Below are 27,190 nucleotides of genomic sequence, written 5' to 3' on the forward strand. Positions count from 1 at the left end.
TGTCCCATTCAGTATCGTATCTACGCAGTGGTGTGCAGTTGTCTACACCGTACCGTTCTTCGTGTATCGGATTGAAAGACTCGTTTACATTTCCCGTTACTGGTTCCATGTTTTGCCTTTCTGTTAGATTCACATTAGCTTGCGGTGTGTAACCTGTTGTGCTGTGACTCGTCAATTGTGGAAATGGTAGATGTGTCGTCGCAATTTGTTCCGTTCTCGCGTCACCCGCGTACGTTCGGAGGGTCGGCTGCCGCTCTGCCGGAATGCGCGCGTCTACCGTTTCTCGCTCCCTTGTCTGGTGTGACCGCACATCGCCTACTTCGCTCCCCTGTGTTAACTGTTCCTTCCCTATTTGTTTTTGTTTTGCTTCCGTAATTGTAGACTCAACCTCCTGTGGATGTACCACTGGAATCTCATGACATTTTTGTGGTTCAAATTCAAATGGCTCTGAGCACTATGGGACTTAACATCTGTGGTCATCAGTCCCCTAGAACTTAGAACTACTTAAACCTAACTAACCTAAGGACATCACACACATCCATGCCCGAGGCAGGATTCGAACCTGCGACCGTAGCGGTCGCGCGGTTCCAGACTGCAGCGCATAGAACCGCTCGGCCACCCCGGCGGGCGACATTTTTGTTTTTCCGCTGCTGCTACGGAAGACTGCACAACTGACTTTTTCCTTTCTGTATTACTGTCCTTAACTATATCGGATGATACTACCAATTCCGGTGTCTCGCTGCTACTTTCTGTAAGATTCTCGATACACTGTTTGAATTCTGTGCGAAGGTCTTCAAACTGTTTCTGATTTTTCGTGACTATGTTTTCCAAGCGTATGTCAAATGTTTTTAATGCGGCTCGCGTGACACATTTTCAGACATTGAGCTCTTCCACGATTTGTTGCGCCTTACCAAACGTCTTACGTGCTAACTCATTCACTCTATGATTAACGTTAGACACTGCATCCTGCACCTCGTCAACGTTAGAACGCATCTTTTTCTGGTCAGCCATTAACGCTTGTATCAGCTCGCGTGAGTCCCTCGCCTCTCTCCGGATTCCAGTGAACTGTTCATTGACTTCTGTTCGTAATTTTCGCTGATCTTCGCGGACTTTCTCGAACCCCGCGCAAGTTTCAAATTGGAGACTACTTACGGCAGCATTTGTCTCTGTTTTTAGCTTTGCCGTTTCGGTATTTACATTCGCCGTTTCAGTTTTCAAGTCTGCTAATCCCGAACCTGTTGCTATCTTTAAATTCGTTAACCCTGCATTTGTTTCAAGTTTTAAATTCTTTAACCCTGTATTTGTTTCTGTTTTTAAATTCGCCGTTTCGGTTTTCAAGTTTGCTAACCCTGCATTTGTCTGCTTTACGACCATAGTGAGTTGCTTCAATATTGCGAACACACTATCTGACTCTTCGCTATCATCACCTGTCACTATTTGATGAAAATTTTTCCCGTTCGCGTCTTTCACGTGCCGTTTCACCGACTTCCGTGCACAGTGCGGACGCACTTACGCACATTCTTTCTGTTTGAAACTGTCCCGTTTAGTTCAAAATTACTATACTCGGTTGAACATACCGAAGTTGCTCTTCCTCTGACTCTGTTCTTGACCCACTAGATCCTTCATTAGTTTGTTTTTGCGCTTTCGCTGACTGTGATACCAATCTTGAAACTGCTACCATTCCCTCTGCACTATGACTACGTCCCGTTTCGTGACCTGTACTCGATACCTTTTGTTCTACATCTCTCTCTATTCTGCCAAGATCTTGAGTTTGACCTATCTGCGATACTCTTCGTTCTTCCGCCATTTCAGTTCGTTTAGCTAACCTCTGTCTTTCTCGAACCGCGCGAGCCTGAGCTCTCGTCAACATCAAGTTATGGGACCTTACACGTTTCCAAAATATCATAGAAAGTTTCTTTGACTACGTACAAAACATTAGCAACACTGTTCAGTGTTTGTGGAATTTCAACCTAACTCAACAACGCCGTGAACAGCTTCGCCAGCGAAGTCATGCACAATATACTTCTACTCAATGATACTTCGATTCTATGTGTCAATACAACCTGTCGACACTTTGGATCACACATTTACGGTATTTGTCCACTATATACATTTATATACAATGGGTAACCTTGTCACAAAACAACATGAAAAAAAACCAAAATTCAAAAATTTTGTTTTTATTCCTAATTTGACTAAATAACATCTAGGCAGGCCAGTTGCCGTCCTGGCACGGTCGCCATTTGTATGGTTGCGGGGGTTTTGTTTTCTGTTTGCTTTTTCTTGAATTGAGAACAGCTGTGTGAGGTGAAATGACAAGTTTATTGTCGCAATATTTCTCACCAAATTACAGCTATTCACACAGTTTTCAACGCGCCAACATGAAAACAGTGCAATGGATAATGCATCTTGCCAACATCAAAAAGTGAAATAAGTTTATACACAACAATATTAAATATTAACTCTCTGAAAGAACATAATCTTAAGCACAATATTATGAAAGTTTAATTGGAAGTTTCTTTACATTAATCCTAAGCACAATAATATGAAAGTTTAATTGGGCATATCTTTACAAAACTGCTCCTACACATAGTTATGATGTTGGTCAGTACTACGAAAATCGTCCGATTCCGGTTCAAAGTTCGATACTATTTAGGATGACAATCAAGTCTACGGTGGATGGTTAGTCAAATGACGAATTAGAGCGCAAGATTACCCAAGGCAGCTCGAGTTTACAGTGGACGCAAGCTGGTGAATCAACAAAGTTTACGCCTCTGCACGCAGTATTTACCTTAAGCTGTGACTATTACAGCGCCATCTGTCACAAAGCGAAAAAAGTGGTCCAACTAAAACATTCATATTTCTTTACGTACTACACGAATATGTAATAGAAAATGGGGGTTCCTATTTAAAAAAACGCAGTTTATATTTGTTTGACCTATGGCAGCGCCATCTAGCGGGCCAAGCGTAGCGCTATCTGGTTTCCCTCTTCAAGCTAGACAAGTTTCGTTCTTTGTAGTATTTCGTGAGATATTTGGCCCAGTCACGATCAATAGACAACCCTATATATATATATATTTTTTTTTTCCTTACTGTCATTTCTTGTTAACAATGTTATCTTATTCCCAAGAATAAGCAGCTTTCACTCAGTTAATACTCTGCAGAAGTCAAACCTACATTTGGATCGGACTCCCTTAACACTTGGCCAGAAAGTTGTCCAGTATACTTGGGTAGCAGTAATCTACGCGCTTTGAAATCGAAACTAGAGTGTTTCCTCATGGGTCACTCCTTCTATTCTGTCGAGGAGTTCCTAGAAAAATTAAGCTGATTGTTATTGTATTGTTGATGGTGTTTACTTAAATTTATGGATTGAATTTTTTCGGGTTCATAAACATTTTTTAAATGTTATTACTTTTATGTTGTAATTTCATGTACTGACATGTTCCAAGACTTCGGAGCTTTGCTCCTCTATTTGGTCCTACGGAACTTGATGTGTAAATAAATAAATAAATAAATAACTACTAAAGAATTTCCTGTGGCACACGAAACTGAAACATTGTGAAACAGTAGTCAAACCACAGTGAAAATTCTTACCCTGACTATGTAGATACAGCTCGAAAGATTAGGAAAGGTTGAAAGATGGATCCTAAAATAAATACTAGAACCCACAAGCAGCCCTGTATCAGGATTCAGATTAAAATGTAATACAGAACTATATCTGATAGTTGAAAAGTTAACAGGTGTCGTGAGAAGAGTATGTCGCCACATATGCAGGATGAATAATGATACACCAATTAAATAAATCTTTGACTTGTTAAACAACTGCAAATCCATAATCATATGACTGAGAAAGAAGGAAGAGATACCGAAAATATGGTAGTCGACATGAACACAATAAGAAAGGAACAGTTTTTAAAGAAGCAGTCGAAAAGGCAGGCTTTCAGGACAAGAAAAAAAATCAAGAAATGGAAGAAAGTGGGCACAAGAAGACAAAGAATATTTTTCTCGAAGAATCAAAGAAGTGTAGGACCAAACGAAACTGCAGTTCAAAACAAAGAAGGAGAAACAATTTTGATATATCGCACCCTCTGAAAGGATTCTTCTTCTTATTATTATTCTTATACTTATTAATATTATTAACTGGCCTTTCTCTGTGTACTGCGTATGCGTGGTGCCATAGACTTAGTCTATCTGGAACAATAAATAATCCGTGGTATAAACCATACAAGCTTCCTACATTTGAATGCTGCAGATAGATGCGCTGTGCGGAGCCTCGTCTTTTGGATTGTGTCGTCAGAGTATCGACATCATGAATATTGAAGATGGTTGCTGTGCGGCTCAAAAGATGTTGTAGGAAACTGAACGTTGGCTATATTCATCAAAGCCGCGATGCACTCTTGTAAAGAACTGCTCCCACTCCGCCTCAGTGGACACCACTTTCGTATTTCGTCGAGGATTCGCTGCTTGGATTAAAAATTCATGTTCCGTTCACCTGACACACGTTTCGAACCAGTAGAGGTCAACCTATATGTAGTAGCCAGCAGCAAATACGACATCATTCTGAAATGAATTAGTTAGGTGGACGAGCTGCTTCATTGCGTGTGAGTGTTATATACGCAACCGAGGAGTGTTTCCTCATGACACTGACCTCTTGTGCGTCAATCCGCAGAGCTGCGGCCGTGCGAGTAGCAGCTCTGCTGCTGTCCCTACTCCAGCGGCCAGCTGGCATTAGCGCCGCGAGCGGCGAGGGGTATTCCTCGGTCCACTGGCAGTTCTAGTTTCGTGCACTGTACACCCACCCGGTGGACGCTGCCTCCTGCACTTGTGGCGCGCTGTTCTAGCGTAATTATTTAAATAAATGAATGAAAATGGACGTACAGCTGTTGTTGTTGTGGTCTTCAGTCCTGAGACTGGTTAGATGCAGCTCTCCATGCTACTCTATCCTGTGCAAGCTTCTTCATCTCCCAGTGCTTACTGCAACCTACATCCTTCTGAATCAGCTTAGTGTATTCATCTCTTGGTCTCCCTCTACGATTTTTACCCTCCACGCTGCCCTCCAATGCTAAATTTGTGATCCCTTGATGCCTCAGAACATGTCCCACCAACCGGTCACTTCTTCTAGTCAAGTTGTGCCACAAGCTCCTCTTCTCCCCAATTCTATTCAATACCTCGTCATTAGTTATGTGATCTACCCATCTAATCTTCAGCATTCTTCTGTAACACCACATTTCGAAAGCTTCTATTCTCTTCTTGTCCAAACTATTTATCGTCCACGTTTCGCTTCCATACATGGCTACACTCCATACAAATACTTTCAGAAACGACTTCCTGCCACTTAAATCTATATTCGATGTTAAGTCCGCAGCTCGTGGTCGTGCGGTAGCATTCTCGCTTCCCGCGCCCGGGTTCCCGGGTTCGATTCCCGGCGGGGTCAGGGATTTCCTCTGCCTCGTTATGACTGGGTGTTGTGTGATGTCATTAGGTTAGTTAGGTTTAAGTAGTTCTAAGTTCTAAGGGACTGATGACCGTAGATGTTAAGTCCCATAGTGCTCAGAGCCATTTGAACCATTTCTTGAACTCAATGTTAACAAATTTCTCTTCTTCAGAAACGTTTTCCTTGCCATTGCTAGTCTACATTTTATATCCTGTCTACTTCGACCATCATCAGTTATTTTGCTCCCCAAATAGCAAAACTCCTTTACTACTTTAAGTGTCTCATTTCCTAATCTAATTCCCTCAGCATCACCCGATTTAATTCAACTACATTCCATTAACCTCGTTTTGCATTTGTTGATGTTCATTCTTATATCCTCCGTTCAAGACACTGCCCATTCCATTCAACTGCTCTTCCAAGTCCTTTGCTGTCTCTGACAGAATTACAATGTCATCGGCGAACCTCAAAGTTTTTATTTCTTCTCCATGGATTTTAATACCTACTCCGAATTTTTCTTTTGTTTCCTATATTGCTTGCTCAATATACAGATTGAATAACATCGGGCAGAGGCTACAACCCTGTCTCACTCCCTTCCCAACCACTGCTTCTCTTTCATGTCTCTCGACTCTTGTAATTGCCATCTGGTTTCTGTACAAATTGTAAATAGCCTTTCGCTCCCTGTATTTTAGGTCTGCCACCTACAGAATTTGAAAGAGAGTATTCCAGTCAACATTGTCAAAAGCTTTCTCTAAGTCTATAAATGCTAGAAACATAGGTTTGCCTTTCCTTAATCTTTCTTCTAAGATAAGTCGTAAGGTCAGTATTGCCTCACGTGTTCCAGTATTTCTACGGAATCCAAACTGATCTTCCCCAAGTTCGGCTTCTACTAGTTTTTCCATTCGTCTGTAAAGAATTCGCGTTACTATTTTGCAGCTGTGGCTTATTGAACTGATTGTTCGATAAATAAATAGCACTCAGAAATTGTTTATGACGGAGCAGCAGCGTTCCTAAATTGGTTAAATAAAATGAACAACATTGGGCAGTCACGGACGGGAGGGACATGGGCGGTCGTGGGGATGAAAGGGCAAAGGGTGAGGGGTGGTTTGAACTGTTGTTGCAGCCGCTTATGTAGACTACTTTTATTTACTGTAATTAAATTTCGCCAAGTTTGTAGTATCCGACAACGTCTCCTCGAACTATCTAATAACTCACGATCTAATACAAGAGCTCTGCCGATGAATGGCTTGTGTACACAGTAAGCCAGCGCATTCCCTTACTAGAGTGTGCTCGTAAGTTAACTCCTTAGAACTCAATGCCCGAGCGTCGGAACGTAAAGCGTGTTTGAACATTGAAAGCCTTCAACCGGTCGGCCCTGGCGCATTTTGTGTGGCTTTTGCCCAAACTTGGACATCCTTACTAATCATACCATTTCTCCCACTGATACATCTTCTTTTTAGTGCCTCCTCCTGGCAGGATTTCTCTCATTTTTACTTTCCGCTAAATGCTACTAGGACAATGTCTTAGCGTCACCAAACAGTTACTAATAATAAGGCAGGCTTTGCAGGTTCCGACCGCAACAGTTGCCATGCATTATGAATCTACCCCTGCTCGTATAAAACCCAGATTGTGTAATTATTGTTCCAAACAATCGTTACTATATGTTCTAACTGACATAATACTATTTGAGACTGAAGAGTTTCTCTTGAAAGTCTGAGAAACTGCATTAAACATCTGCAGATGAAACAAACTAAACAAATGCTTGGATAATTATAATTTATACTGGCCTTTAACAAGCCGAAAATTGATGTTCTACTAGGCTACGGATTAAATGCTCTCAAAAGAGAATAATTCGTGATATCCCAGTAAAATGTCACTGAAAAACGAAGTAACCATCTCATTCTTTGTTTGAGCCAAAATAATTTCTTCTTAAGTCACTTTCTTCCTTCGACGTGACGTAGAGAGTACATTTAATTCTGAAATGCTGCACGAAATATCTCTTGCTTATCACGTATGCTAAATTTCTTTTTTGTTGCTTGCCGCATTAACCCCAATTATGTTTACTAGTTTATAAATTCAGAGAGAGAGAGAGAGAGAGAGAGAGAGAGAGAAAACACACTGTCCAGCTGACTAAGCTGAGAATGCAACGTCTGATTTTATTTTATTGGAAGCTTTCTCAAAAGTTGAATACGATAGAATGTTCTTCTGACGGTATTTGATTGCAACATTTCAGTCGCATCCATTTTCTCAGCTTCTTAATGCAGTCTTGGATATTTACTTGTTTAATACGTTATCATGCGTATCTGTCGTTTTCTTTTATTGCCATTAAAGATTCACTGCAGTCTCAAGGGTGTTTTTGAGTGCAAGAAACAGTCATGAACACGCAAGCAACGTTTGCCAGACAAGATTCAGGAAAGGTAGTTATCTTCTCGACAACATTAATTTATTGCGAATCTGAATTATAGATAGGCTGTGCGTTGGTAACGGCATACAAGTTTGTATTTTAACTGCCAGCCATCCACTTTTGCTAGCAAATTTTTAGTACTTCACCTTGGTTAACAGATGACTGACTCTTTACGAACACTGCTAGATAGTATATTAAAACAAGCAATATTACTACAGCGCACCTTGTTGCGGTTAGCAGATGGCTTTAATATACAGTGTTAGTTTTTTATTCGTCTCAAGAAGCTACAGGCGACAAGAGCTGACTTCTTTTGAGCCAGACATTCACGTTTTTCTAAATAAGTTTGTATCATGAGAACAAGTGGTGGTTTCTAAGGACATGAAACGAATGAATGAATTGGTAGTACAGTTATAACGGGTGGTAATAATAGACGGGAGACTAAAGTAGTTGTAATGTTCATTACACCTATTAGTTTTTCAGTTAGCTTGTCGTAGACGATTCGTAATCTCTCAAGATAGTCAGGTCACAACGTACCTACTTCAAGACTGGCGGAACAAGGTCGGGATGTACAATAAACACATTTTAAAATTAGTAGTGTGCTGCCCTATGTTAGTGACACGGCCGAATTTGCTTACCTTGAAGAACGTTTGTATCTAGTTATCGATGTCCTTCTTAATTAATTGAGTGGATCACCAAATAAACGAATGCTAAACATATCAGCGATAGTGACACAAAGATGACTGCAGTGGTCGAACTGAAAAAGTTACATGAAGTATTGACAGGGCTTACAGGGAAGCCCGACGTTTCATTTGTAGCGGATTTGATTTTGCTACGAATATCTCCATTTATTTGTGACTTGAGACATGTCACGGACACACCAAGGGGATTCTATAAATTTAGTGATGCTCTGTGATGTAGAAATTAACATTTAAAGGCGGCGTTGTTACAACGCTGTTCCAATCGCGAAGTCGTTGGTGCGCCGTTCATAACTACGGTTGGCAGTGCAGCTCGTGCTACGTAAACTTGGAGGAGGTGGTGTCTCTACTTCCCCTTCGTCGTCAGTTAAGCGGTACATGAAATATTGCGCACATGTCATTGTGAGAAACTCATTCTAGGGTATATGGTACGTCTTTGTCTGAAATTCAGATTGATTAAACCTGTTTCTTTTTTCCAGTTACATTAGAATATTGGTCACGTCGTTGGATAACGTGATCAGTTTCATTAAAAGGGTGTTATTTCCATTTAAATATCACATAACTATACACAGTCAAAAAATTGGCGTAGCATTGAGGTAATACTTAGGTATTTATTCGAAAACCTCTTCATTTGTTTGGTTATGTATTCCCATCCTATAAACTGCATACGCTGAAGGATTGTGATCATCACGTTCTTAAGATATTGGGATAGGCACGTTATGAGGCAATGGCCACGGAGAAGGCGTTGTACATCAGACCATCTAGTCACAGGTGAAGATCGTTAATGAGTGTCATTGAAGGAATTTGATGGTGACAATTGTTCAGTGAAGTAAACGATTGCGTAACCCAACTGGCTGTCATTATTCGTTCGGTTTGTTTGTGCCCCAATCTTGATACAAGTTCCGAGAAGTGAAATGGTAATTCTGTAAAGAACCTAGTATTTTCGAGCCTTGATGTTCGGCGCGTATTATCACCAACTTTTTTAGTTCTTTAAAACTTCAGACGTAAAACAGTCCACACTGATTTTTCAGCTGTTTCAAGCTTAGGCTGCGGAACTGTGACAGTAAAACGCGTTTCATCTGCTTGCGAATAGTATGTATAGTGATAGCAATCCCAATGAGCGGTTTCTTTAAATTTGTTTCTGGATTATCGTGTAAGTGTTAATTACGAAGTTATCAGGATTACGTACGACGTAGGAACCGTCCGTATGCAGTACTTCTTTTACCTGAATACCGAGTGTTTATTTTCCAATAATACATGAAGTTTACACCATCGTCAGTTACAGTACTTACGAGGGGCGTTTGAAAAGTCCGTGCATAGTCCGAGAGATGGCACCACCGGCCGTATCGAGGTCATGTTTAGTTAGTAGCATCTTTGGAAATAACGCGCACCAGGTTTCAGCCATATTGGTCTATTTCTTTGTGTTTGGCATTAGTGTGAATCAAGGAAGTCGAGTGATGGTCGAAAAAAGGTCGAAAAAGAATTTCGTGTGGTGATTACTCAGGAGAGTAAAGAGAAGCTTGATGAACATTACGGTGACTCTGTACCTTCGATTAGAACAGTTTATAAGTGGTTTAAAAATTTTCGGCGTGGCAATATTGGCACAAGTGATGCTGAACGTTCTGGACGCCCTGTGGAGGTTACGACTTCAGAAATCATTGATAAAATCCATGATATGGTGATGGATGACAGAAGAAGGTGCGTGAGATTGCTAGTGCTGTGGGCATTTCGAATGAACGGGTATATAATATTTTGGATAAAGATTTGGACATGAGACAGCTATCCGCAAGATGGGTTCCGCGATTGCTCACGCTTGACCAAAAACGGAATCGTGTGAAGTGCTGCAAGGATGGTTTGCAGCTGTTCAGGAAGAATCCAAAGTACTTTAAGCGTCGTTTCGTCATTGTGATGAAACATGGATACGTTACTGTACTCCTGAGACCAAACAACAATCTAAACAATGGGCCACAAAGGGAGAATCTGCACCAAAGAAGGCGACGACCTTTCCTTCGGCCGGAAATGTTATGACGACTGTCTTTTGGGATTCGCAAGGGATAATCCTCATCGACTATCTGGAAAAGGGTAAAACTATTACAGGTGAGTATTATCCATCGTTAGTGGACCGTTTGAAAAACCGAGCTGCAAGAAAAACGCCGGCGATTGGACCGCAAATAAGTCCTTTTCCATCACGGCGATGCATCAGCAGACACCTCAGCAGTTGTGGTCGCGAAATTAATGGAAATAGGATTCCAACTCGTTTCACATCCCACCTATTCTCCAGACTTGGCTCCCTCAGACTACTGTTTGTCCCCCAATTTGAAGAAGTGGCTGGCGGGATAAAGATTTTATTCACACGATGATGATGATGATGATGTTTGGTTTGTTGGGCGCTCAACTGCGTGGTTATCAGCGCCCGTACAATTATCCAATCTTTGCTCAGTCCAATTTCGCCACTTTCCTGGATGATGATGAAATGATGAGGACAACACAAACACCCAGTCATCTCGAGGCAGGTGAAAATCCCTGACCCCGCCGGGAATCGAACCCGGGACCCCGTGCTCGGGAAGCGAGAACGCTACCGCGAGACCACGAGCGGCGGACTATTCACACGAGGAGGTCATTGCAGCAACTAATAGCTATTCTGCAGACTTGGACAATTCCTATTATTCGGAAGGGATCAACAAACTAGAACAGAGTTGGACGAAATGTGAAAGTCTAAAAGAAGAATATGTCGGAAAATAAAAAAAAGATTTACCCCAAACACGTAAGTAGTTTTTACTTTTGCACGGACTTTTCAAACGCCCCTCCTACAAGTGAAAACATGTATAGTGATCCCGACTATTATTTATGAAATAGTAACCTTTAGATTAAACGACTGTCCATAATAACCCTGGATTCGGTGTGGGGCGGCGGTGGGGTGAGTGGACTGCTGTAGCCTGTTGTGGGGTTGTGAACCGCTGAGGGCTACGACGGGGACGAAGCCTCTCCTCCGTTTCTCTGTACCTAGTTAAGTACAATACAATAACGACATGTGAAACCAATGTCAGAATGCATATTACATATTGTGAGACATTCTCTTTTTGTTTGCTTCTCAGCAATAAAAAAATTTTGTGGCACTGTGACTGCATTATGTAAAGTTTGTATCAGATTATCACGATGGTTCATTCATGTATAATTAAGTGCAATCTGGATGGACACTTTGTCATACATGAGGCAGCCTCGGCTGGAGCAAAACGTAGTCATCACAACAGTACGTGTGATGCACGACGTAGTTCGCAGTATTCCCATAACTGTATCTATGTAACACTTGTTAAAAATAAGATTTTCTGTCACACACGTTGAATTTAAATGTGACTACCATAACGAGACAAGGAAACGCAAACAATAATCCTATAAAAACAACATAAAATCTCAGACTGCATTGACATAACTTCGACGGCTCGAATATAAAATATTTCCCCGTATTATGATGCAGATTTTCCGTTGATTCGCCGTAACATAAAGTTTTCCATCTGAACACGGCGCCTGTTGTGAATGACACAAGCTTGCATGCGTGCAGATTACTTCGGGCGACCCAGCTGCGCGTCGCTGAGGTAAAGAGAGCGCGACGGTGGCTCGTCTGATCACAACTGGGCTGTCAGTCCGCTGTCACAGGTCAGCCATGTTGATTTTCCAAGTATTTGCGCAGTGATGAGTGTGTAATAGGGATGTCGGGGTCTGCGGGTGACCCTTACCGCTGCCGTGTTGGCAGTTAAACAAGACAGATGACGGACAGGCGAATGGGTGAGGGGTACGCCGAGATTCGCATTTCTGTGACCCGGAAAATGTTTCGTGCTTCGAAATTTCGCTAACTAAACCATCTCAGTACGCTTCGAAGAAAAATTCACAGTTCTATTTCATTTTACTGATGACGTTGATAAGTCTCCTGTCAACTACGAATTTTATATAAATGGAAGTATCTCTCTTTCTTTTACTGATTTTTTTCAACGTGAAATGGCAAAGGTGACATGTATCCATTTGTGTGTCAACCGTTCGATGGTTTTGAACGAAAATGCATTTGGTAGCGAATTCGATTTCTTTGACCTCCCATCTTTTTCCGTGTTGCAGTGTGGCAGAAGTAAAGCCCTAGCTCAGTGATGTAAGGTCATTGTTCAATCATAGGTTGTATTAAATGCTAACGAGTAGTGCAATTTTTTGACTCCGAAAAACACATCGGTCGGAAGTAGTATAAGCATGGATCATGTGAAATTGGGCTTTTTCTGTTAGTGAGGTTTTGTATAGGGGAGCGCAGGTTAATGTATTTCTAGACACAAAGACTTTATTGCTAAGAGAACGCAGTGTGTCGTTCTTGATGGGGAAATTTCATCGGAAGCGTAAATATCGTTTGGTGTATTTAAAGAAAATTAATGACTATTTTAGTTTGCAACGGAATATCAGCTGTTTTGAAATTTCGTGTAAAAGATTCAAACGGGGTTCGGAATTGGGACTCGAACCCAGCAGCCTTTCGTAGACAGCGCTCTTATCGAGTGAGCCATCCAGGCACGACTCACGACCCGCTGTCTCAGCTTCACTTGTCCCAAAACATCCGCTACTTCCAAGACTTCACAGCAGCTCTCCTTCATACTTTGGTGGACTATAGAGGGGACATTAGCTGAGAAATGGCTTAGCCACGGTTAAGGGACCGTTTGCATAGTCAGTCTTTCATTTTGCAGTGGACTGGGAGAAGCTCACTCAGACAGAGCGTTGTTCAGGACAGGAAGATTCAGGGTTCGAGTTCTTGCCCGGCACCAGTTCTAAACTGCAAGGCATTTCCACGATTGTTCCTGTTCACAGTGTATATGTAAAGTGTATGGGTAAAGGAACAGATTCTGAGGTCTCGAATTCCACAATATCTCAGAAAAGATGTCTTCATCCCTAACACCGAGCGTGGAGGCGCAGTTGTTAGCAGACTGGACTCGCATTCAGGAGGAAGACGGTTCAAATCCTTGTACGATCATCCAGATTTAGGTTTTCCGCGATTTCACTCAATCGCTTCAGCCAAATGTCGGAATGGTTCCTTTGAAAGGGCACTGCCGATTTCCTCCCCAATTCTTGAAAGAATCAAAGTTCGTGCCTGCGTCTCTAATGACCTCGATGTCGACAGGTTGCTTAATCCTATTCTTCCTTCATTCATTCCTTTTTTCCCCCTCCTTATCATATATATCGCGTAATGACCATTCGGATAAAATTAGCGATAGTGTAATACACTTAGAGGCTTGCCTGCCTTCTTTCTTCCGATGCACCATCTGTGAAGTGAACGGGGAGCGAGGAAACCGTTTTATTCAAGCTACCGAGGCCGATAGTACTCGGCCATACAGTATGAGTGAAAAGATACTGGAAATAATTACCAAAACATATTTTTTCTATTTTTCAGTTGAGCAGCACTTCTTTCCTTTATGTTTCCGTTCACATATCTAAGAGCTAACATTAAGGTCTCCATCGTGCAAGGGAAACTCCCCGTTGCACCCCAACAGATTTATAGGTAAAATAGCCCAGTTGGTAGTCCGTTAGAAAATGAACGCAGGTCAAGCTTGAAAGGAGGAAGAAGTTTTACAGAACTGTGGAAAAAGAAACAAAATAGAAACAGTGAACGGTCCAAGATGAAGATGTGCAACATCGAGAGCTGAGGAGGGAACACGGCGTCGTGGTTGTGTGGTCGAGGTGTTGCACTGCAAAGCGGGAGATCTGTGTTCAAATCTCTCTCATCCCTCTTTTTTTTCGTAAAATTATGAACTGTCTATCTGATCATTGACATGTCTGTCTCCTTCTGTAGTCCTGGCAGTTGTCATACTATACATTGGTTATAGAATGAGTCATGGGGCAAGAATTTATTACCGTCGCAGGTAAAAACAAAGAATAGTGAGAGCAGGTGAGATGCCGCACAGGCATCTCCCAAAACTGAAAACAACAAATAAACGGGTGTGAAGTATGTTACAAGGAAGGAATTAAAGAGTCATAATATGTGGTTCTTGTGTAGAACAAGAAAGAGTTACGTACGTCTGGAGGTCCCTTTCTTACTCCTCGCTGTTACACCACGACACAGATATAAATTTCAACAGAGACGTCAGTGACTGGACGGAAAGTTCACAGGTTTTTGAAATAACGTAAAAAAAGTGGGGCACGAGGAGATTTGAACGTGAATCTTCCCCTTCGCAGTCCAGCACCATGATCGCATAACCACAACGCCATGGCTACTCTAAGTCTCTCGATATTAAACATTTTGAACTTACACCGTTTACTTTTTTTACACCTTCCTGTTTTCATGCTTGATCTATTTTGCTGTCGATACTACTAATTAGAAATAACTGCGGAAGATTTTAACTGGATTGACAAGTTTTGCCTTGCGTGTCTGAGAAATGTGGTATCGTTACACGTCTCTCTTATCACCTGTACTTTCATGAAGAAGTAGCTCTCGTAATTACATTTTAAATTTAGCGTGTATTTAGAACTTAATTTCATCTTGACTGACTTTGAATTAATCATCACTTTTTACGGTTACAGTGTCCGACTGCTCCACATGGCCAGCACCAGAGCAGTTGCAGCTCAAAGAGAGGTGAGTCTCACAGCATGCGCGCATACTCATCCATCTTCTTTTAAATCCGTCCCTGCGTTCTTTTTTCTTTTATATACCCCATTGTTGTATTGCTTCTCAGAGAGCTGAGTTCTTTACATTCGCAGTCTGCAGTATCATCGCTCCAGTGTGACAAGATACACGAGATATACTTCATGTTCTTTTTCAGTATGTACGGCCATATTTTTTTAAAGTTTTTGCGCCGGAAACGTATGTGTATCCAACTTCCGCACGCACATCAACAGTGCACTCTATAGAGCGCAGCTCCAACCGAATTATTTTGTATCTACTTCCAAGACATGCTTCTTCGCCTTCACTCTGTAGCTAGTTGTTGGCTATGGGTTTTGATGTGACTATGGCTATCGACTTTGACCGAACGGGGAAAAGAAAGGAATGCTGGAACATTGGTGGTGCTCCGGACAGTGATGGGGGAGATACATGTCAGTTGTGGAATTTTGGAGGAAACATCCTGGCTTTCCTCTGAAGTGATATAGACCAACTAAAAGCTTGTATCTTCGTGGCAAAATGCTGATTGTAAATTGGCTCCTCTAGAATTAGAGTTCACTCTGCTGTGGAGGATCCCAGGGTGCAATGAGATAATAAGTTGAACATATTTTGAAAGTTGTAATTAAGAGAGCTGCAATTTTTTCTATGAACGAATTATAATTTAATGATCATAAAAATACAATATCGTAAGAAACACAAAACACAATTCTTCTTCGTCTCTCTCTCTCTCTCTCTCTCTCTCTCCCTCCCCCCCTCTCCCCCCCCCCTCTCTCCCTTTCGTAAAACGGAAAAGTACATAATTCACCTAGTTATACCCCGGGCATGGGGCAAGAAAAATCAGGTTAGTCTATACTTACGTAGTTTTAAGTGCCTATAAGGTTTAACTACAGTTCTTGATGATTGTGTCCTTTTTTTTAAGCCTATTGACAAAAATCACACAGTAGGACAGCCTCATTATCTTCGCTATCTATCCCTGTACTCGAATTGTGTGCCCCTTTTTTGCACACGAAAAAGAGGACCCTTCAACTGACTTAGAATAAAATCCAGCGCAATATGAACTTCAATCAGGACAATCCTAAGAATAATGGTCGACAGTTTTTGGTTCTCTCTCTCTCTCTTTTTTACATTTGTCTTCAGGATCTTCCCTTTATTGACCCATTCGTAATTTTATTCTGTTTCTTAAATAATTTTATTATTGCTCTTTCTCGTTTGGCAAATTTCTTTTTGTCGTTTTCCTTAGCAGTGGCATTAACTTGTTTTTTGTATGGCGAATAAGTTAAGGCGGAGGCCTTCCCCTCTCTTCCGATACGTTCTTTCCCTGCTTTCATCACCTTTTGACAAAGACGTTAGAATTTTAGGTGGAACATGAAGTGTAAATACCTGTTCTCAGTTGTCATCCAAGAGCACCGAGGACTGGAACATGAAATTGGACTTTCTTAGCCGGCCTCTCATCATTACAGAGGGCTGAAATCTCGCCAGCTTTATCATCCAAACTGGTAGGCATGTTTTTTTGATTGGTGCGCTAGACGAACGAAACTCCAGTCGATGAGCTCCAAATATGATCACTTCTTTATTTGAAGTCCCACCAGGTCCGATTTCAGTTGTCTGTTGGGAGCAAATTGGCGTCGATGAATGTAGGTAGGTTAGTTCACCGCGTTCCCGTAGCTTCAAAACCTTTAGTAGCAGTTTTTATTGTTAAGCTTTTGATAAAAGCTGATATAAAAAGTGTTGAAGTCTGAAAGAGAGTTATGACTTTCTTTGGGTTGCTTCTTAGCGTTTTTTGAAGATCATCCCTATAATGAAGACTAAAAGAAACAAGTGGCAGAAGTCTATGAGAGCAATGTGGTGGTAGACTTAGCAACGAAACATGACTCTCCCTCGCCATCATCAAAGTTCGTAGTATATGTTCAGAGGTGAGAGGATACACCCCATGATTCCTCTAATTTAAACAGTATTGATTAACAGACTTTTTATGAAATACCGTTAATCAAGAATTTATATTTACAATTTATTAATTAAAAGTTTTCTTCAGAGTTGTAAGTAATATTTTTATTAGTGACTGGTTTCGAACATTGGAATGAAAACTGGATTTCGATATTAAGTATGTAATTACAAATAAGACGTGTATTTTTCATAAAAATTACTATTAGATGTGTTAAGCATATATTCAATGACTTTTATATTGAAATGAGGTAGGTACATGAACTGAATCGAAAAAGGAAAAGTCTGAAACGAGAGTCGATCCAGTGGTTACCAATCTAGAACGTTACTGATTTTTTGCTATCTTTATGTATTTTATGCTTTACAGAAATGCTCGTCAAACATGCGCATCTGTTTAATAGCTTGCATCGGCCAGGAACTGAACCCAGGAGCCGGAGATAGCACGCGACCATCTTACCACAGAGCTGCACACTCTGTCAAAAAATAGGTTATACTTAAGGGTGTTCAAAACGCTTGGAAAACCTTAGCGATTTTCTCCAGAATTTTTGAGTGTTTCTTGGAGGGACTCTGGGAGATCAATATTTAAGTTGGAACTTCAAGTGCCATAAATATGAAAAATTATAAAAATTCCGGTATGCCGTGTGATCTCCTTGTCAGTGAGCCGCTCTAGTCTAGCAGTGTCATCGAATGTGGCGGCCCATTTGAGGCTCAGTGATTAGCGGACACTGTGAGTACGAGAATTACCAAGTCCGCAGGAGGCTAGCAGATGAACGCATGCTCTGGATACGTGATCAGGATAACCCAGGCGGCCCGCCGTTGGCGAGAAACGTACAGAGGGTAACCGCCATAAGACAAACTCTCATAACAACTGAATCCGACTAGTTACTGAGAAGCCGCTAACATTGTTATAAAGACAAAGTGAAGACGAGTGTGTGGGTAAAAACGCACACTCGATTGAAAAAGTTGTTTGTGACTAAAGTGTTAAACGATTTTCTCAAACTGTGTTCCAACGCTTATTTGTCATTGAGCACTGCAGAATATCATAGTAGATTTCTTATAAACAATACGTATTTCAAATGACAGCCCAGAATGTGCATTCCACGCGTAAAAACATGAATTTTCACAAAAATCCATACATATTATAGGAAATGTATATTTGTAAGTTCCACAACTTCCCCTAAACCATTGGACTGTATTCAACCAATATTGGTGCGCATATCACTTTCTGTTTGAAAAGAATCGCTGTGGGCGTAAGAACCACATACCTGTCAAAGGGTTGGGGCCGTGTGTGAAACAGAAGTGTAGGCCACCACATACGAATGCTGAGACCCAATTCACACATGTAGTATTTGAGAATGAGAGCACTTAGTGACTTGCAACAAACTTTACACGTAATTTCAAACCTTTATGAATCCTTTTCTGGCTCACGATCCGTACAAACGATGAAAGGGGAAAAGTTTATCGTTTACTACATTTTTGCTGTTCATGCATAAAACTGCTGCATAAGGCACGACGTTCAATTTATTACATCTCAACTCGTAACTGTATTCGCAACACACATTGCAGACAATATTCACATATACATCTACATGATTACTCTGCAATTCACATTTAAGTGCTTGGCAGAGGGTTCATCGAACCACAATCATACTATCTCTCTACCATTCCACTCCCGAACAGCGCGCGGGAAAAACGAACACCTAAACCTTTCTGTTCGAGCTCTGATTTCCACCGATGTAGGTTGGGCTCAACAAAATATTTTCGCATTCGGAGGAGAAAGTTGGTGACTGAAATTTCGTTAATAGATCTCGCCGCGACGAAAAACGTCTTTGCTTTAATGGCTTCCATCCCAACTCGCGTATCATATCTGCCACACTCTCTCCCCTATTACGTGATAATACAAAACGAGCTGCCCTTTTTTGCACCCTTTCGATGGCCTCCGTCAATCCCACCTGGTAAGGATCCCACACCGCGCAGCAATATTCTAACAGAGGACGAACGAGTGTAGTGTAAGCTGTCTCTTTAGTGGACTTGTTGCATCTTCTAAGTGTCCTGCCAATGAAACGCAACCTTTGGCTCGCCTTCCCCAAAATATTATCTATGTGGTCTTTCCAACTGAAGTTGTTAGTAATTTTAACACCCAGGTACTTAGTTGAATTGACAGCCTTGAGAATTGTACTATTTATCGAGTAATCGAATTCCAACGGATTTCTTTTGGAACTCGTGTGGATCACCTCACATTCTGGCACGACACCTAGTTCAGAAGGTATAAAGTCATCAACATTGAACTGCATGAAAACAAAACTGCAGGGCGAAATTCACTAGAGATATAGGTGGCACTTGGGTACAAATATGTGTGAAATATGTTAAATATATGTCACATGGGCATATACAGACAAAGCTGTGTATAAAAAAAAAAAAAACTTTGCAACGATTTCAACCAAGGTTGGTACACATGTTGGTTGCTATCTGGGAATAAATACTGTGGAAATAAGAACCAGCAATCTCCTGTTAGGTTGGGGATAATAACGTGGAGAGAGAGTGGGGGGAGAAAGAAATGGACAGCTATAAAGGGGGAAGGAGGACATTGAGACATCGACACAGATACGGGGGAGAAGGAGATGGACAGAGAGACAGGGTGGAGGAAATGGACCGAGGAGATGGTCTGACGGGGGGTGGGGGGGAGGAGAAAGACGGGGTGAAGGGGAGACAGAGAGGGCATAACGAAATGATCGTGGAGGGGGAGGAGGAGATAGAGAGAGTCGGGAATAGCAGACGGACAGTGTGTGTAGGGTAGAGGTGGGTGGACTGAGAGAGGGGGAGAGAAGGGTGGGGAAATGGGGGGGGGGGGTGGACTGGACTGACCGAGTCGGAATAATACATTCCCAGGCAACGCCTTGTATACAGCTAGTAATAAATAAAACATCGACAGTAGCGTCAGCAATACCGAGTAAATTTAGATAGAAGTATATGTATTTACTTTGTCCTGATTGTTTATATTTACTAGCAGCAAAATAGCATGTTTACCTTAACAGAATCATAATTATTGAACAAACTACTTAAGAAAAAAAACAAGAACAGTGATGGAAATCAGAGGAAATTTACGTGAAATCTGTTTTATGATACATGTAAATATTATAAAATTTGTAGTTTTAAGTATGTTCCGGAAGTGGAAAGCTTGTGAGATTGATTGACAACTGATCGAGAGCTTAAATGGCCGGCATTTAGCATGCTTGGTGTCAGTCGGTTATTCGATGCTTTCAGGCGCAGTCGATCGGCTGTTGTCTTTTGGTTGGGAGAGTGCAGTACGTATGGGCGCCTCGAGTGTGTTTAAATTTTTCTAAGAGTTGAATCGCGGCTTGTGATATGCGCGTTTGTCATTAGCGAATACTCTGAAATATTTTGAGCTTGTGAACTTGGGATATTTCACATTAGGCGACCTAGTCTGAACTCTGAAACTTTACCTCGGTTGTTTGCGAGTGGCCTGAACTTGTAAGTCTGACTGGTTCACAATTGTGGAATTTCAACATCAAAATTACGCTAAACGAACATTGATTTATTTTCAGAGGTTTTTCAGAAGTTTACGCGATACATAACGTGAGACGCTGCTACTGTCTGGTTTAAGCTCTTGCTCAGACATCCAATAATTCAGTAATAAGCAGGTAATAAAGCTGTGATAGATGATAAAAAGTTGAAGAAAAGTGAATAAACGCAGTTTTGTTACATCGTAAAAATACTGTGAGTTGTGAACATTATTTTACATCTCAAATTCCTGCATGCATGCGTTTTAAACTTTGCGACAAAAAGCGTTAGTTTGCCCCCAGACTTTAGCGTACTCGGCTCTTAGAAAGCCACCCACGCATTCGGAGGCACTATGAATAGGGACTTTCAACTGAATTCCAATTTATAATTTGTGACTCACGAGCTAAACCATACAGTCGCAGCACCATCTAAGAAGAACTGGGAAGTGTTGCTACTATAGGAAATTCCACAAATTTCGTAACCCATACAAAAAATGACTGCACTCACCCATCCAGTGCTGTAGACATGTCCAACCTCCTGGTAGCAATCATAACTCAAAATTCTTTCTGTTCACACTTTCCAGGAAAAATAGACGTCGGCGACATCTAACTTCCTCTCGTCGACGTACAAATAGGGCAATTACAGTTTTGCCGCTTTCTGCCGATGTTAACGATCGGAATTGACGTCTTCCTTAGCAAGCAGTGGTCTTTGATTGGTTTTTAGGGTTCACTGAAACATTTGTTTCATCGTGATTGTTATTTGAGAAGCTGTTGACTTGTGCTTGTCAGGTAAATACGTTAGCAGCGAAACAAAACAAAAAAAGAAAACTAACTATACCGTATTAAAGCCCATGGCTCCTTCATCAGATGTTGCTTCGGGTTTACAAACTGATGAAGTAGGATGTCTCTTAAAGAATCGTTGACACAGTCTTCGCCTGCGATTTCAGTTTTAAATCTTTCATTAATGGCGTTTCTTCGATCCAACTGATAAGGTAAGCTTCACGAGTCTTTCATTGTTAGATTGAATAACCGATCCTCCTTATTTTTTTAAGTATTTGAAGAGCACAGGTTGCCGTTCTTCCGTAATAAGTTTTTAAAATTTTCAGCCAGTTTATCAGTAGTGTAGTGAAGGTTTTCCGTACATTCTTTGACATACATTTGCAGAATTGTCTGAGGAACATCTAATTGGTTTGAAACCTTCAGATACCCAGATTGGTCATAAATACATCTACATCACCACTCTGCAGTTCACAGGTAAGTGTCTGGCAAAGGATTCATCCAAACAATTTTACCGGCTTCTTCTCTACCGTTCCACTACCGAACAGCCCGCGGGAAAAACGAACACTTAAATCTTCCCTTGCGAGCTTTGATTTCTCTTATTTTATGATGATGATCCGTATACAGGGCGATTAACGAAGATATGCAAATATTTTAACATGTTATTCTAGAAGTAAAACTAAAGAAAGAAGTTCATATAAACATAAGTCCGCCAATGTTTAGTTACTGAGTTACGGCTAATAAAAGATTTTGCCTGAAACTTGGCAACATCTCTAATACGAAGCAATCGTAAAACTGTACGAGGTTAAAGTAAAGCATGTTTTCCATTTATTTTGTTGTTATTAGTCTGGTGAATATAATAAAATGTGTCCCAGATGTGTATCTGCAGTAGTTTTCCAGAACATCCAGAGAAGCAAAGATTAATATACAAGTAAATTTGTTCACTTTCCATTAAGAATGTAGAAACGTTTATGTCATTGTTGGCAACCGTTAGTGAATTGTTTCAGTCGTTTCTTAACCTTGAAACGAGTTAGTTTTCTGTAATGTTCAGTAAAAAAACATAACAACAGTGTATTTAAGTGAAACGAAATAGTAAATGTTGTAGTTTGTAGATTATTTATGAAATAGGGATGCCTTTCAAATTTACGACAGAGGATAAGCCGATATGGTGTTTATTTACGGCAAATGTAATGGTAATGCTACGGCTGTAGTTATCGAATATCGTGTACGTTATCCAACTCTGAGGATTCCGAATGCACGAACCATTAGTGGAGTATTTCGAATGTTACGGGAGACAGGTTCTCTACCTAGCGTTCATAATCAGTACGAGCGCTCGATACGTGAAGACGATGATGAGGATATTATGGATGATGTTCAATGTGGCCCGGGCACCAGTACACGACGTATCTCGCAACGATTAGGCATTTTACAGTCTTAAGTTATGGCGTACACTGAAGTAAGATCATCTCTATCCTTACCATAAACAAAAAATGTGTCATTTACATCCGGGGGATCCTGCCCTTCGTTTGGAGTTGTGAAACTGGTTAAATACAAATACATTTTATTTACTGATGAGACACAGTTCACTCGAGATGGTATAAACAATTTACATAACGAGCACGTATGGTCAGAAGCAAATCCACATGCAACAGTGCAACGCCATTTCCAGCAGCGATTTAGCATAAACGTGTGGTGTGGTATAGTCAACACACACTTTATTGGACTATTAATTTTCCCATGACGACTAACTGGCGGGACGTACAATTCCTTCAAGAAGAAATGCCCCACTTGGTCGGAGATGCTCCACTTGCTACGCGATTGCAAATATATTTTCAACATGACGGCGCGCCTCCACATTTCACCAACACCGTTACTACACATTTAAATGAACGATTTTCCCCAGAAATCGATTGGTCGTGGTGCTACGCGTCTGTGGCCACCCAGATCGCCCGATTTAACACCAATGGATTTTTTTGTATGTTGTGTATGGGGATGAATGAAAGACATAGTTCATGATGACAAAGTCAATACACTTGAGGCATTACTTGCTTGCATTATGAATGCAATAGACGAAATTAAGAACAACGCTGTGGAACTAAAACGAGCAACAAAATCTGTTCATACACGTGCACCTAAATGCGTTGAACTCGGTGGAGACATGTTGAACATTTATTGTGAATGTATTATGATATTGTATGTACACTGTACAACTTCCTTAACGTTGAGTTTTGTTTTTTCCGGTTTAACATGAGTTTACATGTGCTATGGTATTAATTGCTGTCTCTAATTCTGTCAGAGACAGCAAAGCACTTGGAAGAGCAGTTGAACGGAATGGACAGTGTCTTGAAAGGAGGATATAAGATGAACATCAACAAAAGCAAAACGAGGGTAATGGAATGTAGTCGAATTAAGTCGGGTGATGCTGAGGGAATTAGATTGGGAAATGAGACACTTAAAGTAGTAAAGGAGTTTTGCTATTTGGGGAGCAAAATAACTGATGATGGTCGAAGTAGAGAGGATATAAAATGTAGACTGGCAATGGCAAGGGAAGCGTTTCTGAAGAAGAGAAATTTGTTAACATCGAGTATTTAAGTGTCAGGAAGTCGTTTCTGAAAGTATTTGTATGGAGTGTAGCCATGGAAGTATGCAAGTGAAACATGGACGATAAATAGTTTAGACAAGAAGAGAATAGAAGCTTTCGAAATGTGGTGCTACAGAAGAATGCTGAAGATTAGATGGGTAGATCACATAACTAATGAGGAGGTATTGAATAGAATTGGGGAGAAGAGGAGTTTGTGGCACAACTTGACAAGAAGAAGGGACCGGTTGGTAGGGCATGTTCTGAGGCATCAAGGGATCACCAATTTAGTATTGGAGGACAGCGTGGAGGGTAAAAATCGTAGAGGGAGACAAAGAGATGAATACACTAAGCAGATTCAGGAGGATGTAGGTTGCAGTAAGTACTGGGAGATGAAGAAGCTTGTACAGGATAGAGTAGCATGGAGAGCTGCATCAAACCAGTCTCAGGACTGAAGACGACGACAACAACAACAACAACAACAACAACAACATGGTATTAATAAAAGATCTGACACACTAATACAGTTTCAGTTAACGTTATTACTATCATTTTTCCAAAATTAAATTTTCTACAACTTCTGTTGAAAACTATGTGCAGTTGTCTGCAATTTAGAAAACAAATTAGGTAAAGTGGTTAATAAATTCAAAATTTTACGAAATTACGTCTTTGCTTCTCTGGATGTTATGGAAAACTACTGCAGATGCACTGTGGGATATTTTTTATAATGTTCACCAGATCAGTAAGAACAAAATAAATAGAAATCGTGCTTCCCTTTAACCTCGTACAGGTTTGCAATGGGTTCATATTAGCGAATTTTAGAAGTTTCAGCCAAAATCTTTTGCTAGCCGTAACTCCGTAACTGAACATTTTCGAACCTATGTTTACATGAACTGTTTTCTTTAGTTTTACTTCTAGAATAACATATTAAAATATTTTCATATCTTCGTTAATAACCCTGTATAGGTGGTCACCAACAAAAAAAAAATTCACATCCTGAGGAGAAAGTTCGCGATGAAAATTTCATGAGAAGGCGCTGCCGCAGCGAAAAATGCCTTTGTTTCAATGATTGCCACCACAATCCTTGTATAATATCCGTGACACTTTCCCCCCTTGTTTCGCGACAATGCAAAACGAGCTGCCCTTCTTACAACTTTTCCGATGTCATCCGTCAATTCCATCCGATGCGGATCCGAGCAGTACTCCAGCCGTACTGAAAGCAGTCTCGTAAACTTGTTACATTTTCTATGTGCTCTTCCAATAAATCGACTTCTTTGGTTTCCTTTCCCACACAGCATCATCTGTGTGATCGTTCCAGTTTGTTATTCGTAATTGTAATCTCTGAGTATTTAGTTGAGTTTCCAACCTTTAGATTTGTGTGATTTACGTGTAAGTGAAATTTAGCAGATTCTTTTTAATGCTCATGGGGATGACTTCACACTTGTCGTGATGTATAATCCATTACCACGTTTTGCACCATACAGATATATTGTCTAAATCAGTTTGCAATTCGTTTTGATCCTCTCATGGCTTACTTGACGGTAAATGATAGTATCATCTGCAAACAGTGTGAGAGGACTGCTCAGATTGCCTCCTAAATCATTTGTATAAATCGGGAACAACATAGGGCTTATAATACTTTCTTGGGGAACGCCATATATTACTTCTGGTCTACTCGATGATTTTCCGCCAGTTGTTATGAACTGTGTCCTTTCTGACAAAAATCACGAATCCAGTCACACAACTGAGAAAATACTCCATAGGCAAGCAATTTATTTAGAAGTCGCTTGTGAAGAACGGTGTCAGAAACCTTCCGGAAATACGGACTCAATTTGACGTTCCCTGTCAATAGAACTCACTACTTTGTTAGAATAAAGAGCTGACTGTGTTTCACAACAGCGATATTTTCGGAATCCCTATTAGCTATGTGTCAACAAATAGTGATTCGTAATGTTCGAGGACAGTATATGTTTCGAAATCATACTGCAAATCGACGTTAGTGATACGAGTCTGTAATTCAGTGGATTATTCGTATTGTTTTTTTTTTCTTTCTTTCTAGAGTCCAACTATCTGAAATCGAGAAAAAGAAGTTAGGGACCCAGTGAAAACTACCTCTGATTGTGGGGCAGAATGGTTACTTCACTGTTCAGCTCCAGGGGCGCAGTTTAGGTTATGGAGGTAAGGTCACTCGAGAATGATTCGTAAACTGATACTCAACGACACGGTACTAAATACACTTTAATGCACATTAAGCAAGTACTAACAATAGTTGTAATGTAAACATGTGCATCTTGGTTACAAAACCATCAGAAGTTACAAGACTGGAGCAAAAAGTCACACAACGAAAACTTAAGTCACTAACGATCAAAAAACTAGACAAATGTTACTGCCATAGTGGAGCAGCAGAGGTTGGTGTTGCACTTACTACTACTCGCTGGTAGCTCCTTGACACGGGAAAGCGCCGATCCTCATTCCGCCTTGTGCTCCGAGTGCTCCTTCTTACATCTTTTTGTCCTTCATGGATAAGACAAGGAAAAGTTGTTTCAGCTGTTTACGGAAATTCTCATCGACGATTGAATAGGCTCTGTTACTATCCTAATAGAATATTTAGGGGAACATATTATTCTTTCTGTAACAGCGTCGTTGGCGTATAACGGCATAATATCTGACCGCATGAATCAGATGACATCGAGTTTTACGCCCAGTAGTATCCGAAACCACGACGCTGGGCTCAGGTCAGCATATAAACAGCTTCCAGACGTTATGTATTAGTCCATTGGGTGAGGTCAGTAACAGAGGATCCGTAATAGGCGTGTTAGCGGCCGAGAAACAGATACGCTGGATGGCTTCGTCGAATTGGGTCGCGATAGTAACGCGATTTGTGATACAATTTCCTTACGACAATCGCAAACCACTAAGCGACATCCACGTCTTAAAACAGTAGACGTCAATAAGATGTCTCGGATGGTCCCCTTCTAAAGGAAAGTGCTCCTGCCTCCAACCGCAAATTCCGTTTAGCATCTTGACGAACCTCTGCTGACAGTGGTGTGGGTCCACGTTACTCGATCTCTAGAATTTCACATCCGAAATCTGTTTACTATTACTTTTAATGTGGGACGCTCGTTCCAAAAACCGAAACGAGAGAAGTAAGCCCGTTATGTGGTTATCCTACAGTTCCGTTTCCTAATATTGTCTAGGAAATAAAAAATAAAAGTTCGACAACTTTG

The 27,190-nt window shown here is 40.9% G+C and overlaps 1 protein-coding gene across 1 annotated transcript in view; it reads left to right on the forward strand.

Annotated features, from left to right (window-relative positions):
- LOC124609569 overlaps nt 1–27,190 on the forward strand; it is a 409,000-nt gene that overhangs the window by 239,426 nt on the left and 142,384 nt on the right. Inside the window, exon 3 of the mRNA XM_047140082.1 lies at nt 15,071–15,122. Coding sequence (XP_046996038.1) covers nt 15,071–15,122 — 52 coding nt within the window. The remainder of the gene's footprint in view (nt 1–15,070; nt 15,123–27,190) is intronic.

The sequence above is a fragment of the Schistocerca americana genome, chromosome 1 (genome assembly GCF_021461395.2).
Source record: "Schistocerca americana isolate TAMUIC-IGC-003095 chromosome 1, iqSchAmer2.1, whole genome shotgun sequence".
Classification (NCBI taxonomy): Eukaryota; Metazoa; Arthropoda; class Insecta; order Orthoptera; family Acrididae; genus Schistocerca; species Schistocerca americana.